The sequence below is a fragment of the Nothobranchius furzeri genome, chromosome 12 (assembly GCF_043380555.1).
Source record: "Nothobranchius furzeri strain GRZ-AD chromosome 12, NfurGRZ-RIMD1, whole genome shotgun sequence".
In the NCBI taxonomy this organism is placed as follows: Eukaryota; Metazoa; Chordata; class Actinopteri; order Cyprinodontiformes; family Nothobranchiidae; genus Nothobranchius; species Nothobranchius furzeri.
In genome coordinates this window covers 63,612,668-63,630,719 of record NC_091752.1, presented here as the reverse complement: position 1 = coordinate 63,630,719, position 18,052 = coordinate 63,612,668, and the positions used below count along the sequence as shown (strand labels likewise).

Genomic DNA, 18,052 nt, shown 5'->3' with positions numbered 1-18,052 from the left:
GTGTGTGTGTGTGTGTGTGTGTGTGTGTGTGTGACTGTGCATACCTTTGTTATAGATCAGGAAAATCCATCCACAATCCCAAAGAGTGCTGAAACCTTTTGGTTTAGTCTCATATTCATCAAAAAGTTTTAAAAAATACAACATTTGAACAGAGCACATCGCTCTCAGACTGCAGGTTTACTGGTGGTTCCCAGAATGTCTAAAAATTGGATGGGAGGCAGATCTTTTAGCTATCAGGCTCCTCTCCTGTGGAACCAGCTCCCAGCTTTAGTCTGTGAGGCAGACACCTTGTCTACTTTTAAGACTAGGTTTAAAACATTTTTATTTGATAGGGCCTATGGTCAAAATCTGATGTTAGCCTAAATCTGGACAAGTGGGGGAGTAGAGGGAGGTGGAGTGTACAGTCGGTAAAGACGGCTCTCCCTTGCCCAGCCTCCAACATGCCTCCATCTAAAAGGCTAGGTTATCCAGAGTTATCTTTGTAGTTATGCTGCTATAGGCTTAGACTGCTGGAGGATACACTGACCACTTTCCACACTCGACTACATTCTTCTACAAGTTGCTCTTTAACTGTATTATTTTCTGCAATTTCATCTGTTAACTTCATTTTCTCTCTAAGTGTTTTTTCCCCAGAAGAAGCTACAATGATGTTCTGCTGAGCTGTGGTGACCTCATGGAGGGGGCCATCGTCTAGCACACTGCTGCCAATCACTTAAAAATTCTCCCTCTCCTGATAATAACTTTTTACTTTCTTTGACATTAAATGTGCTACTACTAGTTTACCCGTTTAATTGTAGATTCACTAGGATAAATACAATAAAGTTGATCTCTCACCAAATAGAATATTTACTTAGAAGTCACAATGTAACCATAGAAACACTACTTGGTATATATGTTGTGTAGATGTGTGCGTGTGCGAGTGTGTGTGTGTGTGTGTGTGTGTGTGCGTGCGTGTGTCTGCTCTGTCTACTCGATCCCCAGTGAGTCGTGGTGGATGGCTGCTTATACTGAGCCAGGATCCTCTGGAGGTTTCTTCCTGTTAAAAAGGGAGTTTTCCTCTCCACTGTCGCTTTATGCTTGCTTTTTATGAGGATTGCTGTAAAGTCACTGACACTAGTCAGTGACTCAATGCAATTTGCTGGGTTCCTTATATAGGAAACTTTTTACTGATTGGCTTAATGAACTGACCTGAATTGGAAGGTTTATTATGTGAAGTGCCTTGAGATGACTCTTGTCATGATTTGGCGCTATAGAAATAAACTTGAATTGAACTTAAATTAAATTCAGTAATACCTTCAACCATAAGGGAAGCCCATGACCCATTTTATAGAAATTTAGTTCATCATTCACACCTGAAATATATATATAAGTTCTGAGTCTGCACAACAACTCTAGTGTTTCACTAGTTTCTAAAAAAAACTCAGAGTTGAACGTGACCCAGAAACTGGCTTTGCTCATTGCTTCAAATCTGTAAAAACTCTCTAGACCACATTCAGTCTCCACTGAAGGCAGACTATGGGGAAACATTTAATCCAAGCAGCATGCTTGATAATCCAGTCGAAATATGTGGTAGGACTGGTCTGCTCCCATCTGCCTTAAAGACAGACAAACTCTAGCAAATCTTTAAAGCTAGTTTGTCACTTGTTAGTTTTTAATACAATATCAATCACTCAGAGTTTTACATGCAGGCTAAACGTAAATATAGTCTTCTGCCCCCATTTCCTGCATTAGTTGCTGGTAAAAAAATAGAAACAGTCGGGTCACACTGAGAGTTAGCATTTATGGCTCACCCATCTTAGCTCGTGACGAGGAAGGCCGTTGTTGGTTTAGCATCTAGGAGAGAGGAAAGCACGTGTCGACCATAGACATGAACACGTAGATGCCACATTGGGCGCTGAAGAGCGATATGGCATCTCCAGTGTATTCAGTGGGTATCTTCACTCTCCAAACCCAACTGGAGCTAATGCAGAGTGAGCAGCTACGACCGATTTTTGTGCAGCCAACCAGCGTGCTGTTGGACGCACGACGAGGGATTACTATTGACTTTTCTAGTCGACCTGTGTTGGGAAAAATGTTTCTATACTTGTCTTATTTACTGTCAGTAGATATCTATTATGGAAGAAAAGGGAAAAAGTCACGTACACTAATGTTTCGTTGGGCTGCCTTTAGCTTTGACTGCGGCACGCATTAGCTGCGGCGTTGTTTTGATGAGTTTCTGCAATGTCAGCAGATTTATTTCCGTCCAGTGTTGCGTTCACGTTTCACCAACATCTTGCATTGATGAGCCTGACCGCTGCACAAAGCCTTCTCCAGCACATCCCGTCCCAACATGCTGTTGCTGAACCTAGACCTGACAAATGCAGCAACCCCAGATCATAACACTGCCGCCACAGGCTTGTACAGTTGGCACTAAGTTTCAGATTAGTCGGACCTCGTACACATGACCACATTTCATTTGTTCTAAACTGTGAAACAATGTTGACAGTGTTCTTTAAAAAATAACTGAAAATAAATGTTTTAAAATATTACAACTCAAAATATGGGGGTTTGTAAATAAGAAAAACTGGTCTACGTTGACGAGAACAAAATCATATAGTGAAATAAGCCAATGTCTTCCCGTGACCTAACCCTAGCCTAGATGTGCTGAGTCATGATTGGATTTCCCACACAAAATCAATGTGTTCTCGCTCATTTGGCGCTTCTACTAATGAGATCATAATCAGAACAACTCCTCGGCCAACAGGGAGGGCGTAATTCCCAGGGAGGGTTTGTCAGCAGTCGTAAAGATTCTCCGAATTCTTGAGAATAAAAACATGTAAATGCGTGCCGCGATGTTTCTCAATGATCTTCAGAAAAAAAGAAGTCCAGGTGAAGAAGTACCAGTTTGGTTTACCTGATCAGAAAACGTCACACGACTCAGTTTGTTCTCACATCAGGAAGTCACACAGACACACTCCCTGAAAATCTCACAGCAACAAGCAGCCTTTTATGAAAAAAATAAATAAATAAAACTACAGCACCGGTACAGGCTGTTCCATCAGCGCCCGTGCCTGAGTCACACCTGCTGCTTGTGCTTTGTTTCTGGAGGGGGCGGGGCTAAAGGGGGCAGGGTTGGGAGGTGAGGCTCAAGCAGGTAGAGGTGAGACAGGTTATCATCTCAGCTGCAATCTGTCAGAACTCTCCATCAGCAGCAGCTTTCACACAAACGCACACACACAGCTCTGCATAGGGACCACAACACACAGCGACAAGGTAAGGCCAGCAGGATTTTATTAGTCATGAACGGGAAAAAAAATCTGATTTTAGACACAGTTCATTCATATTTATTACACATAAAAGAGACGTTTTTGTAAAATATCTCAAAGCTGATTGTTTATTAATGTTTTATTGGTAATTTTCCCTGAAGATCGGTAAAAAGTTGAAGCATTTAGAACAAAATCAGATGTTAATTTAAAAAAATTATACAATGTTTGTTTGCTTTTGTTTATTTTTAAGTCAGTTTGGGATTTTTTAACCTTTAAACAAACCAGCGTGAATGATTAAATTAACTCATTTCTTCATTTATTAGAATTAGAGAAAAAAATCTGAAAATAAAAGAAAAAGTAAAACATTCAAACCCTGAATTATGAATTTCCTTCCAAACGTGCATGTTTGAATACAAAAGAGCGTTTTTCCTATTTTATTTATTAAAAACGTTTTTTTTTTCTGGGACGGGCGTTTTTACTGTAATCCCAGTGATGTCGTCTCGCCTCCTTCCTTCATCAGCTGATTATTAAAAATGCATTTAGAGGCAAACCTTCTTCTGCGGGACCGGGTCGGCTTGGACCAGCACAGATTTCATAAATACAGTCAGGCCACATATGTGGCTTTTGGGGCAGCAGGTAGCTTATCTGCTGTCCAAACATCTCACCTGGTAATCACCTGAAAAAACCTGCTGGGCTACTGTTTACATTTTTCATCTCCGTGTTTTTTTCCTTTTCGACTGAAGCTTGACGAGCGACTCAGGAACTTTGCTGGACCTGTTTCTCCTTTATGAACTCAGATGCTTTTTGTAAAGTTTGAGGCTTTCTCACGAGGCGGGTGGTGGATTTTTGAGGAACCACACCCTGTGATCATGTTTCTCTCCCCCCCCCCCAGAGACACTTAGACCCTGAGACAGTTGCTCCAGTCAGCTCACTGAAACATCTGAGTCTTAAAAGAAAAAAACATTCGATTTCAGAAAATAAGATTTGAAGCTATTTTAAGATTCTGGGAATATGTTTAAATGAGCATCAAGCATCTGAGTTCAGGGTGACCCGGTTTGCCCGACACACCCTGAGGGAGGCATACTGCTCTGTTGCATTCCTCCACCACCTCCAGGATGGTTCTGACCATGAAGGTCCATAAGTGACAACACTCAAGGACATTTACAGGACAGGAGGCCAGACAAAAGCAGCAGAAAGATCATTCTTGTAGAGTTCGTACGGTTTGTTTTAGAGGTTTAAAGGTTAAGTTCGTCTAACATTTTGGTCTAATAGAGAAAAAAGTGAGGGAAGAAAGTTAAAGAAATAAAATAACCAAAACTTTTTTACCTTTATTGTCCTAAATCCTGTATTTTCTCTAATAAAATTGAGGTTCTAGAGTAAATAAATACACATTTGATCATGCACTATGATAAAAACTCATTTTATGTCTGTCCCTGAATAGATTTACTTCAAATATAATTTAAATATCAATAACAGAAAACTCCTTCTACTGTTTAATTTTTGCTTCTGAACGTGCTTCTGTAATAAAGTATATATATACTTATACACACACACACAGACACACACATATGTGTGTGTGTCTGTGTGTGTGTGTGTGTGTCTGTGTGTGTGAGAGAAAGTAAAACGTAAATTAAAAGAAACCTTTCATTTTTATAAACAAAAGGGGTTATAATGTTTATTAAAAGGGTTATAATGTAAGGCTATAACTTTTTTAAACACTCCAGCATTTATTTTATTTTAAAAATGCAAAAGAAGTTTTATTATTTAAGTTAAGATCAGTAAATAAAATTAATTTAAATTAAATTAAATTAAATTAAATGGGCTTATTTTTGACTGGAGTGTAAAAGAGCACAAACTATAATTTCTTATATAAAGAGGTCTTTATTGCAAGATTTCTGTTTTTTACTCATTATTTACATTTTTTTAATTTTCACACATCCTAGTAAGCAAAATATGTTTATTTTCCAAATTAGACATGAAAATGTGAAAATACAGTAACGAGTCACACTTTTACCATGCAGGGGCTCTGACGAGAACAATCCTAAAACAATTTTACCAGGTTTAATTTGACGTTTTACTCTGTTTTTGCTTTTATTGTAATTATTGTCTTTATTTCATTGAGCGTTTTTCTTGCATCTGCAATAAAATGTGTAGTGACTTAACTTTGTTGGGTCAGATCCTTTTTCCAGTTAACAACAATTATCTTGCAGATCTAAATAGTCCCAAACGCTACACTCAAGGATCTTATCCCCTCACAACTTTTGGAAATTGCCTGAAACATGCCTCATCTGCATCACTCTGCTCTACAGCTGCGGTGTTAAGGCCACACACACAACCATCCAACAAAAAATAAAAAGCAAAAATCTAATTTCAAACAAAAGAGTTTTTCCTAAAGAAACTGGAGATAAAATTAATCATTTCATTTTTTTAAACGGAACATTTTCCAAGAAAAATAATATTTTATCTATCAAAATCATGGAGAGTCATTAAAAAATATTCCTACAAACTAGATAATTTTTTCAGTTAGTATTTTTGGGACCTTTGAATTCATGTGCAAGCAGTAATCTGCCTCCTGTGAGTTTATTATAACGAGATTATTACAGTGCAAACCTCAAATGTTCCTTTCCACCCAGCAGCAGAGTTTTCTCATGAATCCTGATTTAGGGATTATAAAAGAAACAAAGCCATGCCTGCATCCCTTCTGCAAACATTTGTGCTGCAAGCATTTGTTTGTGCACAAAGAGATTGAGAAAAAAAAAGGCAGTTTCAGTCAGTGACCACACCTGAAACATGCCAACCATTCGTCCTCACACCGGCACACCCATGCAGGCGTGTCTTGGGGCATGAAACGTCCACACAAAGGAGCCTGGGGCAGACTAATCTGTCACTTTGACTTTAATATGCGTCAATATGGGATCACAGGAGGTTTCGTCAGAGTTAGAGAAGGATTAAAGCTCCACCAGTGGGATTTGGCTCCCTCTTGTGGCTGGAATAAGAACTGCATGACCTGATTTGTGATCTCTTTGCAGCACTATGAGTGGTGATGGGACAAAGTCTCCCCCTCCATACCTCGTACCGGGTACGCCTTCACCCACACACACAGACACACACATGCACATGCACACCCACACACACAGTTTTCACCCTCACCATCTCTCTTTAATTTCCCTCCTCTGTTTTCTTGTCGATGGTCCAGTAGAAGGTCAGAATGATGGCGTGAAGGTTTACCACGTGCACACCCCATTCACCCCTCCCCCTCAACAGGAGGTCACTGTGTCTCAGGACAGACCAGGTAATATCACACCTGACCGTGCTCTTTTTAAGAGCTCAACCTTCAAGAAGCAGTCCAAAGTTTCCTCTCTTCCTCTGAGAAAAAAAACTCTGGATTTTTTGCTTTAAAGGTGATTTTGTCAGGAAATTTATCTTGAATGAAATATTTTGCCCCCCTGTCAGTGTTCACCAGTGGAGGAGGTGGCGTGGGGTCGGAACGCCTTCCTGGAGAATCTAAAAAGAAGTTTGTCAGCTACGACGTGGGGCTGGGACGTAACCCCGGCATGACAAACTGTGACAGCTGCCGGCAGAACGTGATGACTGACGTCACCTATAAAGCAGGAACCTACGCCTGGCTGATGTGCTTACTTTTCATCTGCTGTGGGTGAGTGAGCGATGGCGTGTGACAAATCAATTTATCTGCAAGCTAAAAATGGAAGGGAAGGCTTTTGATTTCTCAAGTCTTCTGTATGAAACTGTAGAATAGTAAAATATCACCTTTCTGACACTCACAGGGATTTTGACGGCACTCAAAGTTCATTCACAGTGACTGAAGCAGTTTTTCTTTCTTTCTTTCTCGAGCCCACAGATTTTTATCTAGAGAGGTGTTACATAAAATATTGTTTTCTTTCTTTCTATCTTATAAGGATGGCAGTCAGGAAGTGTGTTGTTACCACAGTGACCCTAATTAGTCTCTGGTGGAAGCTCTAACATTTTTGTTCACCTGGATTCTCATAGGAATATACTACCTCTAAGTGAAATTTAGTCTGTTGCTATTTTCCCAAAGTTAGTTTAAGTAGGGAATAAGCATTTTGTAACCAGCCCAGTCATTCTTCTAATCTGAAAGTACTCCTTTAGCGTTAGCTTAGCATAAACAATGTAAGTGAATGGTAACAGCTAGCATTTCAATCATTCAAAGTCAAAAAGACGCCTGCGTCTGTAAACATAAATGTAATGGAGAATTACCGGTACAGTTTTCTGAAGGAAAAGCATAATGTGTGTCAATGAAAATTACAGAGTACAGGACAGATTAAGTGGCTGCGTCACGTCCTGGCGCCTTGCAGCGGTGCTTTGTCGTGACATGGTCCCAAGTCCCAGTTGGTTCCAGTAACACCTTCATATTAATTAATATTTTCATTTGCAGTCATGATTGAGATCACCAAGAAATATGCTAGTTGCCATTCACTTACATTGTTTCTGCTAAGCTAAAGCTAAATAAGTAGTACCAGATTAGGAGCATGACTGGGCTGGTTACAAAAGGCTTTTCCCCTCTTAACTAACTCTGGGGAATAAGGTAACAGACCCCGTTTCTTTTAAGGACGGTCGCTTTAACACACGTTTTATGCAGTTTTTACGAACAAAAATGGAGACTTCTCGTTTTAGCTTATTTTGTAGCAAAATCAAGTCTGAAAAGATTATTTATTGCATCCTAAATGAGTTTAAAATGTCCTGCTCCTGTCACCTGGAGACCAAAATAACCTTCGGAAATTAGACTTTTCCTAAACTTATTTCCGTGATGTTTTCATTTAAATCATTTTAATTATCAATCTGTCAAGGTTTTCAGAATACTCTTCTGCTCAGTGATGAAAATCCATCCAAACAACGCTTTGTGTCTGCCTTGCAGGTTGTTCTTGTGCTGCTGTCTGATTCCATTCTTCCTGGATAGCTTCAAAGATGCGTACCACACCTGCCCCAACTGCAAAAAGGTCCTGCACATCGAGAAGAAGAAATGCTGCGAATGACGAGCGGCAAGAAGAAATTGACCCATAGAAATAATAGTAATATTAACGATAATAATAATGACGATGATCAAACAGCAACGTCCTGTCAGCTTTTTGAATTACCCTTATGAAGAACAGGCTACGCCAGATTCTGACACTGACAGAGAAAGGTCACACTCACCTATTTCTATGGACCAATCACTGCATTGCGGAGGCCAAATCACGTGCCGACGACTTTCCGCACAACACCATAAAGTTTTAACAAACAGGCTGGGAGTGGCTGCGCTGTCGGGGCTGGATGTTAATTTAATCTCAGCCTCTGGCAGGTCCAAGCTCACTTCATGCACTTTAAAAAAAAAAAAAAAAGAAATACCACACATTCACACATTTTACCAACATTTAAATGAAGGTTTGTACATAAATTCTATCAAAGGTTAAATGTTTAAAAGGGTTGTGCCTTAAATATCTCATCCTATCAGTTTTCTAGTTGAAGGACCTTTTGAATTTACTTCCTTCTTTAAGGCTTTTGCTTTACAGAAGATTTAGCTTTTCTTTTGTTGCAACAAGCTAGGAGACGAACAACATTCTGAATCTGCTCATTTTAAATGTTACCTTTTAGGACTGTATCGTTTCCGTTTTCACGAGGGAATCCAGAAAGCTCACATGCTGTACAACATTTGCTGTAAATAAGAATTTTATGTAGAGGATTTAATCTTTAGCTTTACACAGATCTAGCGTCTGAAATAGCACGAGCGTTTGTGACAGCATAAAGGTCGAGGCACAAGGGAGATAAAATTGAAAAAGTTCAGAAAATTTAAATGACGTGTATATTTTTCATCTGTTTTTGTTTTCTCTTCTACCATGCTGCAAACAGCCATCTGCAAGAAAAGGTTGTCAGATGTTCTTGTCCTTTCTCACATGAAACAGAGTATGCCTCCATTAGTTACTTAATGAAAATAATGTTTCTTGAATAAAAGTCAATCATAAACAAAAGTTACGCCTTTCTTCTGTTTTAATTTGTAATGTAGTCATTTTAGGGCTCTTTCAAAACTATTCTTACAAACATTAGTTAGCTAAGTAGTTTATTTTGGGAAAACTACCACATATTGTGTCGTTTAGGGATGCACCGATACGATACCAGTATCGGTAAAAGTTAACTGATACCAGGAACCGATACCAATGCAGTAACCTGAAAGTGGCTTCACTGTAACTTGTCATTTCTGTTCACCTAACATTTTAGTTTTGTGATCATTTTTATTCATATATTTTATTTTTTATCAACCTCACAGTCTTTTCTTGTTGAAAGCAAAGAGGAAAATAAAACCTTTATTCCAATTCATCGCATTTTTTTGTGTGGTAGAAGTATCGGTATCGGTAATCGGTATCGGTGAGTACTCAGATCCAAGTATTGATATCGTATGGGTTTGGGAAAAGTGGTATCGTTGCATCCCTAGTCTCGGTACATTGATAGAAACTGTAGCTTGCATAATTAATTCATCCAATACGGGAACCACCTTATCTTCAGTAGCAAGAAGCTGGTGACTGTCTTCAGCATTCATAGGTTGAGAGACAGGACGGGTCTACAGGCTATCACATGGACACACCACCAGTTACACACTCACTTACACCAAGAGATAATTTAGTGTCCTACAATTCATCTAACCTAGAAAACCCAACATGCTAACTCCACACAGAAAGGTCACATGAGCGAGATTGCTGGAGGCTTAATTAGTTCAGAAAAGTTTTTTTGAGGAGGCTATGGGATGAGTGTTAAATGGTGCTCCCACCAGAGACTCCATAGTCTTGCTAGGAGACTTCAATGCCCACGTGAGCAACGACAGTGTGTCTTAGAAGGGAATAACTGGAAGGACCGGTGTTCCGACTATCCATACTACTTGTGGATACGTGCTACTTTGGGGAAATTACTACGTCACAGACTGTTTACCTGAAGAGACGCAGTACCTCTGTTAATTGTTATATTACTGCTTGTTGTGTGTTTACATGACAGTTAGCTTGCAAATGGTTTGTAAAATATCGTTATTATTCTGTAAACAAGAAATTTGTCCCATTGTTTATCGTCATTCATGGAATCGCGACAAACACGCCTTTTTCATAAATAAAGCACGACAAAAACTGTTTATTTTTACTAAGAATTATACCACAGTTCTGTATTTTTGAGTATTATCTCCTATTTAAAACAAACCGTCCTTAACAAGCGTATAGTAGACATATAGTGAGACTTTGCTAGGAACCCCTGGTGGAAGAACCTGTCAAAAAACCACGTCCCATGTGTAGTGGGGGATATTGAGTCTGAATGGGCCTTGTTCGTCTTTGCAACTGTTGAAGCAACGGTTGCTAGCTAAGGTTGACAATGCTAATTGTGGTTATAACCACCGGATTCACTGGTGGACACCAGAATGAAGGAGGAGGTGCACAGGGCATGGATGGTCGGTGGGTCTACAAAAGCAGCTGACAGGTACCAGAGGGCCAAGCAGTATTCAATTCAATTCAATTTTATTTCTATAGCGCCAAATCACGACAAGAGTCGTCTCAAGGCACTTCACATAATTAACATTCCAATCCAGGTCAGTTCATTAAGCCAATCAGAAAATGTTTCCTATATAAGGAACCCAGCAAATTGCATCAAGTCACTGACTAGTGTCAGTGACTTTACAGCAATCCTCATACTAAGCAAGCATGCAGCAACAGTGGAGAGGAAAACTCCCTTTTAACAGGAAGAAACTTCCAGAGGATCCTGGCTCAGTATAAGCAGCCATCCTCCACGACTCACTGGGGATCGAGAAGGCAGGCAGGCAGGCAGGCACGCACGCACGCACACACACACACCAAGTAATGTTTCTATGGTTACATTGTGATTTGTTAGTAAATATTCTATTTGGTGAGAGATAAACTTTATTGTATTTATCCTAGTGAATCTATAATTAAACGGGTAAACTAGTAGTAGCACATCCAATGTCAAGGAAAGTAAAGTGTTATTATCAGGAGAGGGAGAATGTTTAAGTGGTTAGCAGCAGTGTGCTAGACAATGGCTCCCTCCATGAGGCCACCACAGCTCAGCAGAACATCATTGCAGCTTCTTCTGGGGAGAAAAACACTTAAAGAAAAAATAAAGTTAACAGCTGAAATAGCAGGAAATAATACAGTTAAAGAGCAGATTGTAGAAGAAAGTTGTCGAGTGTGGAAAGTGGTCAGTGTATCTTTCAGCAGTCTAAGCCTATAGCAGCATAACTACAGAGATAACTCTAGATAACCTAGCCTTTTAGATGGAGGCATGTTGGAGGCAGGGCAAGGGAGAGCCATCTTTACTGACTGTACACTCCACCTCCCTCTACTCCCCCACTTGTCCAGATCTAGGCTAACATCAGATTTTAACCATAGGCCCTATCAAATAAAAATGTTTTAAGCCTATTCTTGAAAGTAGACAAGGTGTCTGCCTCACGGACTAAAGCTGGGAGCTGGTTCCACAAGAGCGGAGCCTGATAACTAAAAGATCTGCCTCCCATTCTATTTTTAGATATTCTGGAAACCACCAGTAAACCTGCAGTCTGAGAGCGAAGTGCTCGGTTAGGAACATATGGAACAATCAGGTCACTGATGTATGATGGAGCTTGATTATTAAGAGCTTTATATGTGAGAAGGAAGATTTTAAAATCTATTCTGAATTTAACAGGCAGCCAATGTAGGGAAGCTAAGACAGGAGAGATATGATCTCTATTTTTAATTCTCATCAGAACTCTAGCTGCAGCATTTTGGACAACCTGAAGACTTTTAACTACATTCTGTGGACTTCCTGAGAGTAATGAATTACAGCAGGGATCCCCTAAGTGTGGTGCATGCAAGCTGCCTCTAGGGGGTGCGCGAGGTGAAAAGTGTAATGGCTGCGGAGCTCAGAGAAGTCTGTCATATGTCACCATTAGCGTAGCCAGAAACTCATTTGTGGGTGGGCCTAAGAAAAAGTAAGTGGGCCCAATAAATGCAATTTAAAACAAGTATATTTAGCTTGTGTGTGTGTGTGTGTGTCCTCCTCCGCATGTGACCTAGCTTCATAATAATAATGCGCCGAGCTTCAGAGCTCTGGCCTGCGCACGCTGTCAATAGCAAGATATGTTCCGTATTTGATCATTTTTAACGATGTTGGAGAAATCTGAAGGTGGTGAGTCATTCTGGCAGATTGTATTTAACACCCTGTCTCATGCAGGTGTTCTGACATTGTAAACCTCACACACAGAACATTGTGGATGTAACTAAATAAATCAAGAAATGATTCCCATCTGAGCATTTTAGCATTATTATATTATTATATTAGCACACTGACTGTGGGACAGCATTCTAAACGTGTCAGGCTATTAACAGCGCGCTAAAGATCTGAAGTTCAGAGTGTGTCTGTCAGAGGTCAGATGCGTTCCAGCGGAACCACGGCTCACGGGTGCACATGTGAGCACATCTGGGCTGGGCAGAAGTAATTTTACAACATTGGTTTAAATAGCGCCAATAATGAGACGCGGTGACTGGAGCGGCTCATGGAGCTGTGCTGCACACACACACACACACACACACACACACACACACACACACACACACTGATTCAACAAGCGTACGCTGCGCAAACTCCGGCACGCCGTCAGACTGAAGGCAGAAATGAGCGCTGCCTACTCCGTGATTAAAAAACTTTTAAGAGGTTTTATAACAACATTTTTCATTCAAGGTCAAATTAAGATATTAGCTTCTAGTTTGGGATGACGTATTAAAGTCGAGTCCGCTCCAGCCAGTGACTCCTCGTGAACCTGACTACAACTCATGTCACTGCAGCATTTGTTATTCCAGTCCGCGTGGCAGCGGATCGCAGATTCAGCCACACCACAAAACAGCAATAAGTCGGTCTGAGGCAAAAGTGAACCTCATGGCTTTTCCATCTTTTCCCCTATAGACATTTGATTACGCACAAGTAGGTGACCAGTTCAGGTTTACGCAGAGCAGAAGGAAGGAGAGAGCTCTGGTTAAACGTTCCTACTTTAAGAAAACCGTTAAATTGCATTGTTTATGTGCTACATGGGCACTCTAAATATTGATTTAAAATTAAATCAAAGGAAATTATAATGGTATTGAATATTTATTAATTACTATTTCAAAAATACATTATACATAAACATAAAAATGAAAGTGATGGGGGAAAATGTCTATCATATTTACTTAACCATGTCTGTCGAGTGACTGTTTAAGGTACTTTATAGTGCTATGGGGTGGGTCAGGAAATCTCTGGAGTTGCTGAGGTAGTGCCACATCTTTGCAGTGGAGGAGTTCCGGAGGTTGACCAGATCCATCCTGGGTAGGTTAAGGATATCGATGTAGAGCCGTCTAAAGCCTGACTTATACTTCTCCATCAGCTCGGGTGTAGTGTTGCGTATACACGCATTGATGAAGATGTTTTCCTTCCAGACCTCTCAGTTGCCTTGCAAGTGTTGCAAAGCTCTTCTTTACCGGGACGGCAGAGGGCGTAGCGCTTAGTCCACAAGCAATAGACTTGATTCCTACTCTTATGTTCTGTTTGTCCTTTTCTGACAGGTGTGTGGTTACCATGGTGACCTTAATAAACCACTGGAAGAAGCACCCTTGCTTACCACCCATTCTTTATGAAGGGTCAAGGGTCAGAATGGACCAGCTGGGTTGTTTGTGAATCCCAAGTTTTGATCTCAGATTTAAAAAAAAAAAAAAAAGGGGGGGGGGGGGGGCTTTCCATTTGATATGAAAGATTTCATCTGTCAGCATGTGCTTTAGTTATGAGCTAATTAGCTAATATAAGCAGGTCTGAAGAGTAAACATGGTGAAAATAGTCTATAGCGGCTTGTTGACTCATTGTTTGAACTGGACTGAATGAATCAGTTTGTGGAGGAGCAGGTGGCCCAATGTGCTGAACGCTCATCAGAAAAGGCAGAAATTGCAAAGTTCCCCTCCCCCACAATCACTGAATAGAGCTCCCCCATCGACAACTCCTAAGCTTCGAGACGTCCCTTGGGCAATTGTTGCCTGTCTGTTTTTTTAACATAGGCTTGACCTCTGACCTGACAGAAAACCAGACACAAAGTGCCAGCAAAGGGAATGTCACAAGCAAAATAAAAGTAAAAAATAGAACCATCAAAAAGGATTTAAAAAGAATAAGTAACAGAAGCAATTACTAATAATATAATAACTTGTGAGGCACTAAACATTTCTGCAAACTGCATAAAACCAAAGAGACTGCAAGAAAGCTTTAACCCTGTGATGTTTAAATCCAGGGACTAATAGGTCCTAATGTTGTGCTAGCATTAGCATCATTTGCTGCTCTGTTTTTCTAAATTTGCCAGCAGTCACTGTAACGGTCTAAGAATGATTTGTTTGAGACCTATTACTGTGTGCAATTAAATAATAAAAGGTTCATAGGATAATAAAATAAAATGGTTAAAGGTTGATAAGTATAGTTGTGTGTAAGTGTAATTTCCCATCGTTTACGGCGCACATGAATGCATCACAGTTATATTGTAAATTCTGGCTCTAAAGGCACACCCGGTAACTGTTCAAGACTGGTTGTTTTATTTTGTTTAGAATATAAATATTACTAATTGTGATGTTTATTTCTTTACTTGTGTTGTACTGAATTTGAGACCTTTCAGGCTCTGAAAGAGAACTGTAAATTACAAGATTTGAGCCAAATGTTTGTTATTTATAGTTTTCATGGTGTTGATGGAAGAGGAGAAAGCTAAAAGAGAGAATAAATCTTCAAGAGACACCCGTATGATTCGTGGCCATTATTTCGTCGGACCTGTGCAGCTACAGTTATTATTCTGTGGAATAAAAAATGCAGGACCAAGAACACATCCCTGAGGAACTTTGTTCTGTTGTAGAGGCTTACAAAATAAAACGCTGCTGTGAGAAGTCACAGAAAGGCAGAATTTCATTTAAAAACACTTCTCTCCTGGTCAGATTCTCGACCAGTCCTGTCAAGTCCATCACCAGCTGTTGTCCGGGCAGACCCCCAGATCTTTTTTTCCCCCAAGAGAAGCGTCATCCAGAACACACTTTAACCTTATTGCTTGTAACTTTATTTTGAGTGTACTCTTAACAAAGACTATGAGTCAGTGGTTTCAATTAATTTGATTTACCAAAACCTGAGAAGTGGTACAGAAAAAACCAAACACACTTAAAACTTTCTGAAGCCACTCCTGTGATGGACACTCAAAAAGGTTACTAGGACGCCCAAATACATCATCATACCTTGTACTTTGCCCTCTCACTTAGTGGGCTGGCCTATCCCTAGTGGATCAGTTGGAGAAGGGCTTTTTTTTTGCCACACCCATGTGATGGAAAGATGTGAAGATCACTGGATCTTTGCACCTAATCTGATTGTGAGCAAACCAAAATTTTTGACTTCATTTAAAATGAACACATTGTCTTCAAGGTCTTCTCCAACTGTGTGTGTCGTGGCAGATGCCTGCACATACTGAGCAATGAATGGGATTTTTAAAACTCTGTGAGGCTAATGACTTGTGCTTGACTTATGCTTTTTCTCCAGGCTTAAAAATAAATCCCAATACACATATATTGATTAAAAATGCTAAAGAGAAATCAAACAGGATGAAGCAAAGTTTTTCTCTTCTTCGAGGTGGGATCAGATGTGGCAAGCTGCACGGAAAACTTGACCCCCCCCCAGATTCTAAAGACATGATGCCCACTAAAGCTCAAATGTCCTTTAAGGGCAAGTCACCCCCAAATCAACTTCTTATGCTGATAAATTATATAAATTAGTGTCTAATCGTACTGTAGACATGTGCAGTCAATATTTTGGCACTTTTGTGCATCTTAAAATTATTTGCCTAAATCTGTCAGTGTTGTGCCCTCTTCAGGTAAAAACTCTGTACTACATTTAAATCTGCCATCACTATTGGCTAAGTACCCTATGATGTCAGCTGGTACCATATGTCATAATGCCGTTGAGAGCCTGTGTGTGTATTTGTTAGTGGCTTCGCCCTCTCGGTCTGCCAGGCAACATTTGTTTCATTTTTCAAACAGGAAGTGGGGAGTGGAGTAACTCTGGTAGGGGGTGACTTGCTCTTAAGTGACATGATTCATCCCCCCAGACCTTTAAGGTAAATGATCTATTTTGTTTTTGATCACAATGATTCCTGATTTCCTTAAAAAAAAAATAACAGCACTAAGCTGCTAAGTGGATTGCATGTTGTCAGTTCGATTTAAACCATTTATTTAGATCTACTGCTCTTTTCATCCCCTCACACAAGAAAACCTGGAGCAGTAAGATCTGCAGTTTTAAGATATAAAACCAAAAAGTAAATAACTTGCATCATGTTGTCCGGTATGGACGAGCAGCAGTCAAGTTGTGCACTTGTTTTATAGAAAATTTTATTCAACATACATTTTCCAGCAAAAAGGCAATATACAGGAGAAGTTGTCGTACACGGCTGCTACACTGATGATTTTGAACCGGAAAGATCAAATTAAGGGGAACCTGCAGGTCATCTTTGTCCTTGAGTTTCAAAGACAACAAAGCACTGCAGTTTAGTTAAAAAATCTGAAAGTAGCAGAAACAAACTCAATGGTACATCAGGAACAAAAACAAAAGAAAAAAGAGACCTACACACAAGAAATATGAACACCTGGCTCCTTCTGTACCCAACAAGAAAATGAGTTTCTCTTTAATTTTACACGTTCATATTTTTAAATATACAATTCTTAAATGTTCTTTACAGAGCCAGCTATGAGTTATCTGGGATGCATTCCATCTGTGCTTGAAAACGATAAAAGGAAAAATAAATTCACAGGGCTTAAAGTGTTTTGGTGAGTTTTTACACTGCTGGTTTTGGCTCTACACATCCCTCAGACCTCTCCCAAGTGCAGCTTGACCAAGCACAATGCAGTTACCGCTCCTAACCACCAGGGGGCGAAAGAACAGATGGAAGCTTGTGTGTGTGTGTGTTTGTGGTGAGGAATGACTGAAAGGGTGGTAGTTTATGCGCGTGTTCCTACCCCCCCCCCCCCCCCACCACCACCACCACCACCACAAACAAAAAGGAAAATCCCAACCGAAGCGTACACGCACCGTCCTGAGAAAGCTCTTCACGTCCAGCCTGCAGGATCAAATACAGACAAATCCTGTTTTTCTCCATTTATTTTTGAACAGATGCTGTTTAAGATTGTTTTATTATACAAGAGCATAAAGGAACAACTTTACTTTTTCCTCTAAACCAAACTAAGTGAGAAAAGATTGTGTAAACTTGGAAACACTGTTTTTTGTTGCACTATGGGATGGGAGAAGAGCGTTTTAAATTACCCCATCAGGAATATCACCTTACGCACCCCCCCCCCCAGTCCTCACCCCTTTAACAAAACTTAACTATTTTAAAACAACATTTGTATGTTGAGGATTTCATTTCTGCTTCACTGGAATCTTCCTAAAACCAAATTTCATGTCTCCTGATTCCAAACAGGCAACAAAAAGCAGTGAATGGGTGGAAAAGCAAGGGGGGGGGGGGGGGGGGGCTGTAAAACCGAACGACCTCAAACATCGAGGAAGACGGTTAATAAGAAAAAAAAAGGATTAAATGTCCAACTAAACCAACAGGTGGTTGGTGCAGTTTAGTTTCTGTGGTTGAATTCTCCTTCCGCTGCTGTGAAGTCCCGTTCCTCTGAAGACACGGCGCCAGGGCAGAGTGTGTCCAGGTGGGGTTAAGAGTGATGAATACACACACATACACACCCAAACGGTCTTGCACGCAAACACACACACACGGTTGGTTACAGCCTGTG

General features: G+C 40.2%; 1 protein-coding gene across 2 annotated transcripts; it reads left to right on the top strand.

The window, feature by feature from the left end:
* Nucleotides 1-3,120: 3,120 nt before the first annotated feature.
* Nucleotides 3,121-8,606, top strand: litafd (LITAF domain containing). 2 transcript variants are annotated; one of them, XM_015945458.3, is made up of 5 exons: nucleotides 3,121-3,252; nucleotides 6,275-6,324; nucleotides 6,445-6,537; nucleotides 6,699-6,900; nucleotides 8,140-8,606. In XM_015945458.3, exons 2-5 carry the CDS (start codon nucleotides 6,279-6,281, stop codon nucleotides 8,255-8,257), a joined length of 459 nt encoding a protein of 152 aa, XP_015800944.1. In that variant the 5' UTR covers nucleotides 3,121-3,252; nucleotides 6,275-6,278; the 3' UTR covers nucleotides 8,258-8,606. The 2 variants fall into 2 exon arrangements, with proteins under 2 accessions (XP_015800944.1, XP_015800943.1); XM_015945457.3 differs by having other exon boundaries at nucleotides 6,442-6,537.
* The last annotated feature ends 9,446 nt before the right edge of the window (nucleotides 8,607-18,052 follow it).

Excerpts from the sequence above, each read along its gene's own strand:
- litafd (XM_015945457.3), top strand. The coding sequence starts at position 6,279 with ATGAGTGGTGATGGGACAAAGTCTCCCCCTCCATACCTCGTACCGG. Across the intron at positions 6,325-6,441 it reads CCCTCCATACCTCGTACCGG|TAGAAGGTCAGAATGATGGC; the intron begins GTACGCCTTCAC and ends TCGATGGTCCAG. Across the intron at positions 6,901-8,139 it reads TTACTTTTCATCTGCTGTGG|GTTGTTCTTGTGCTGCTGTC; the intron begins GTGAGTGAGCGA and ends TCTGCCTTGCAG.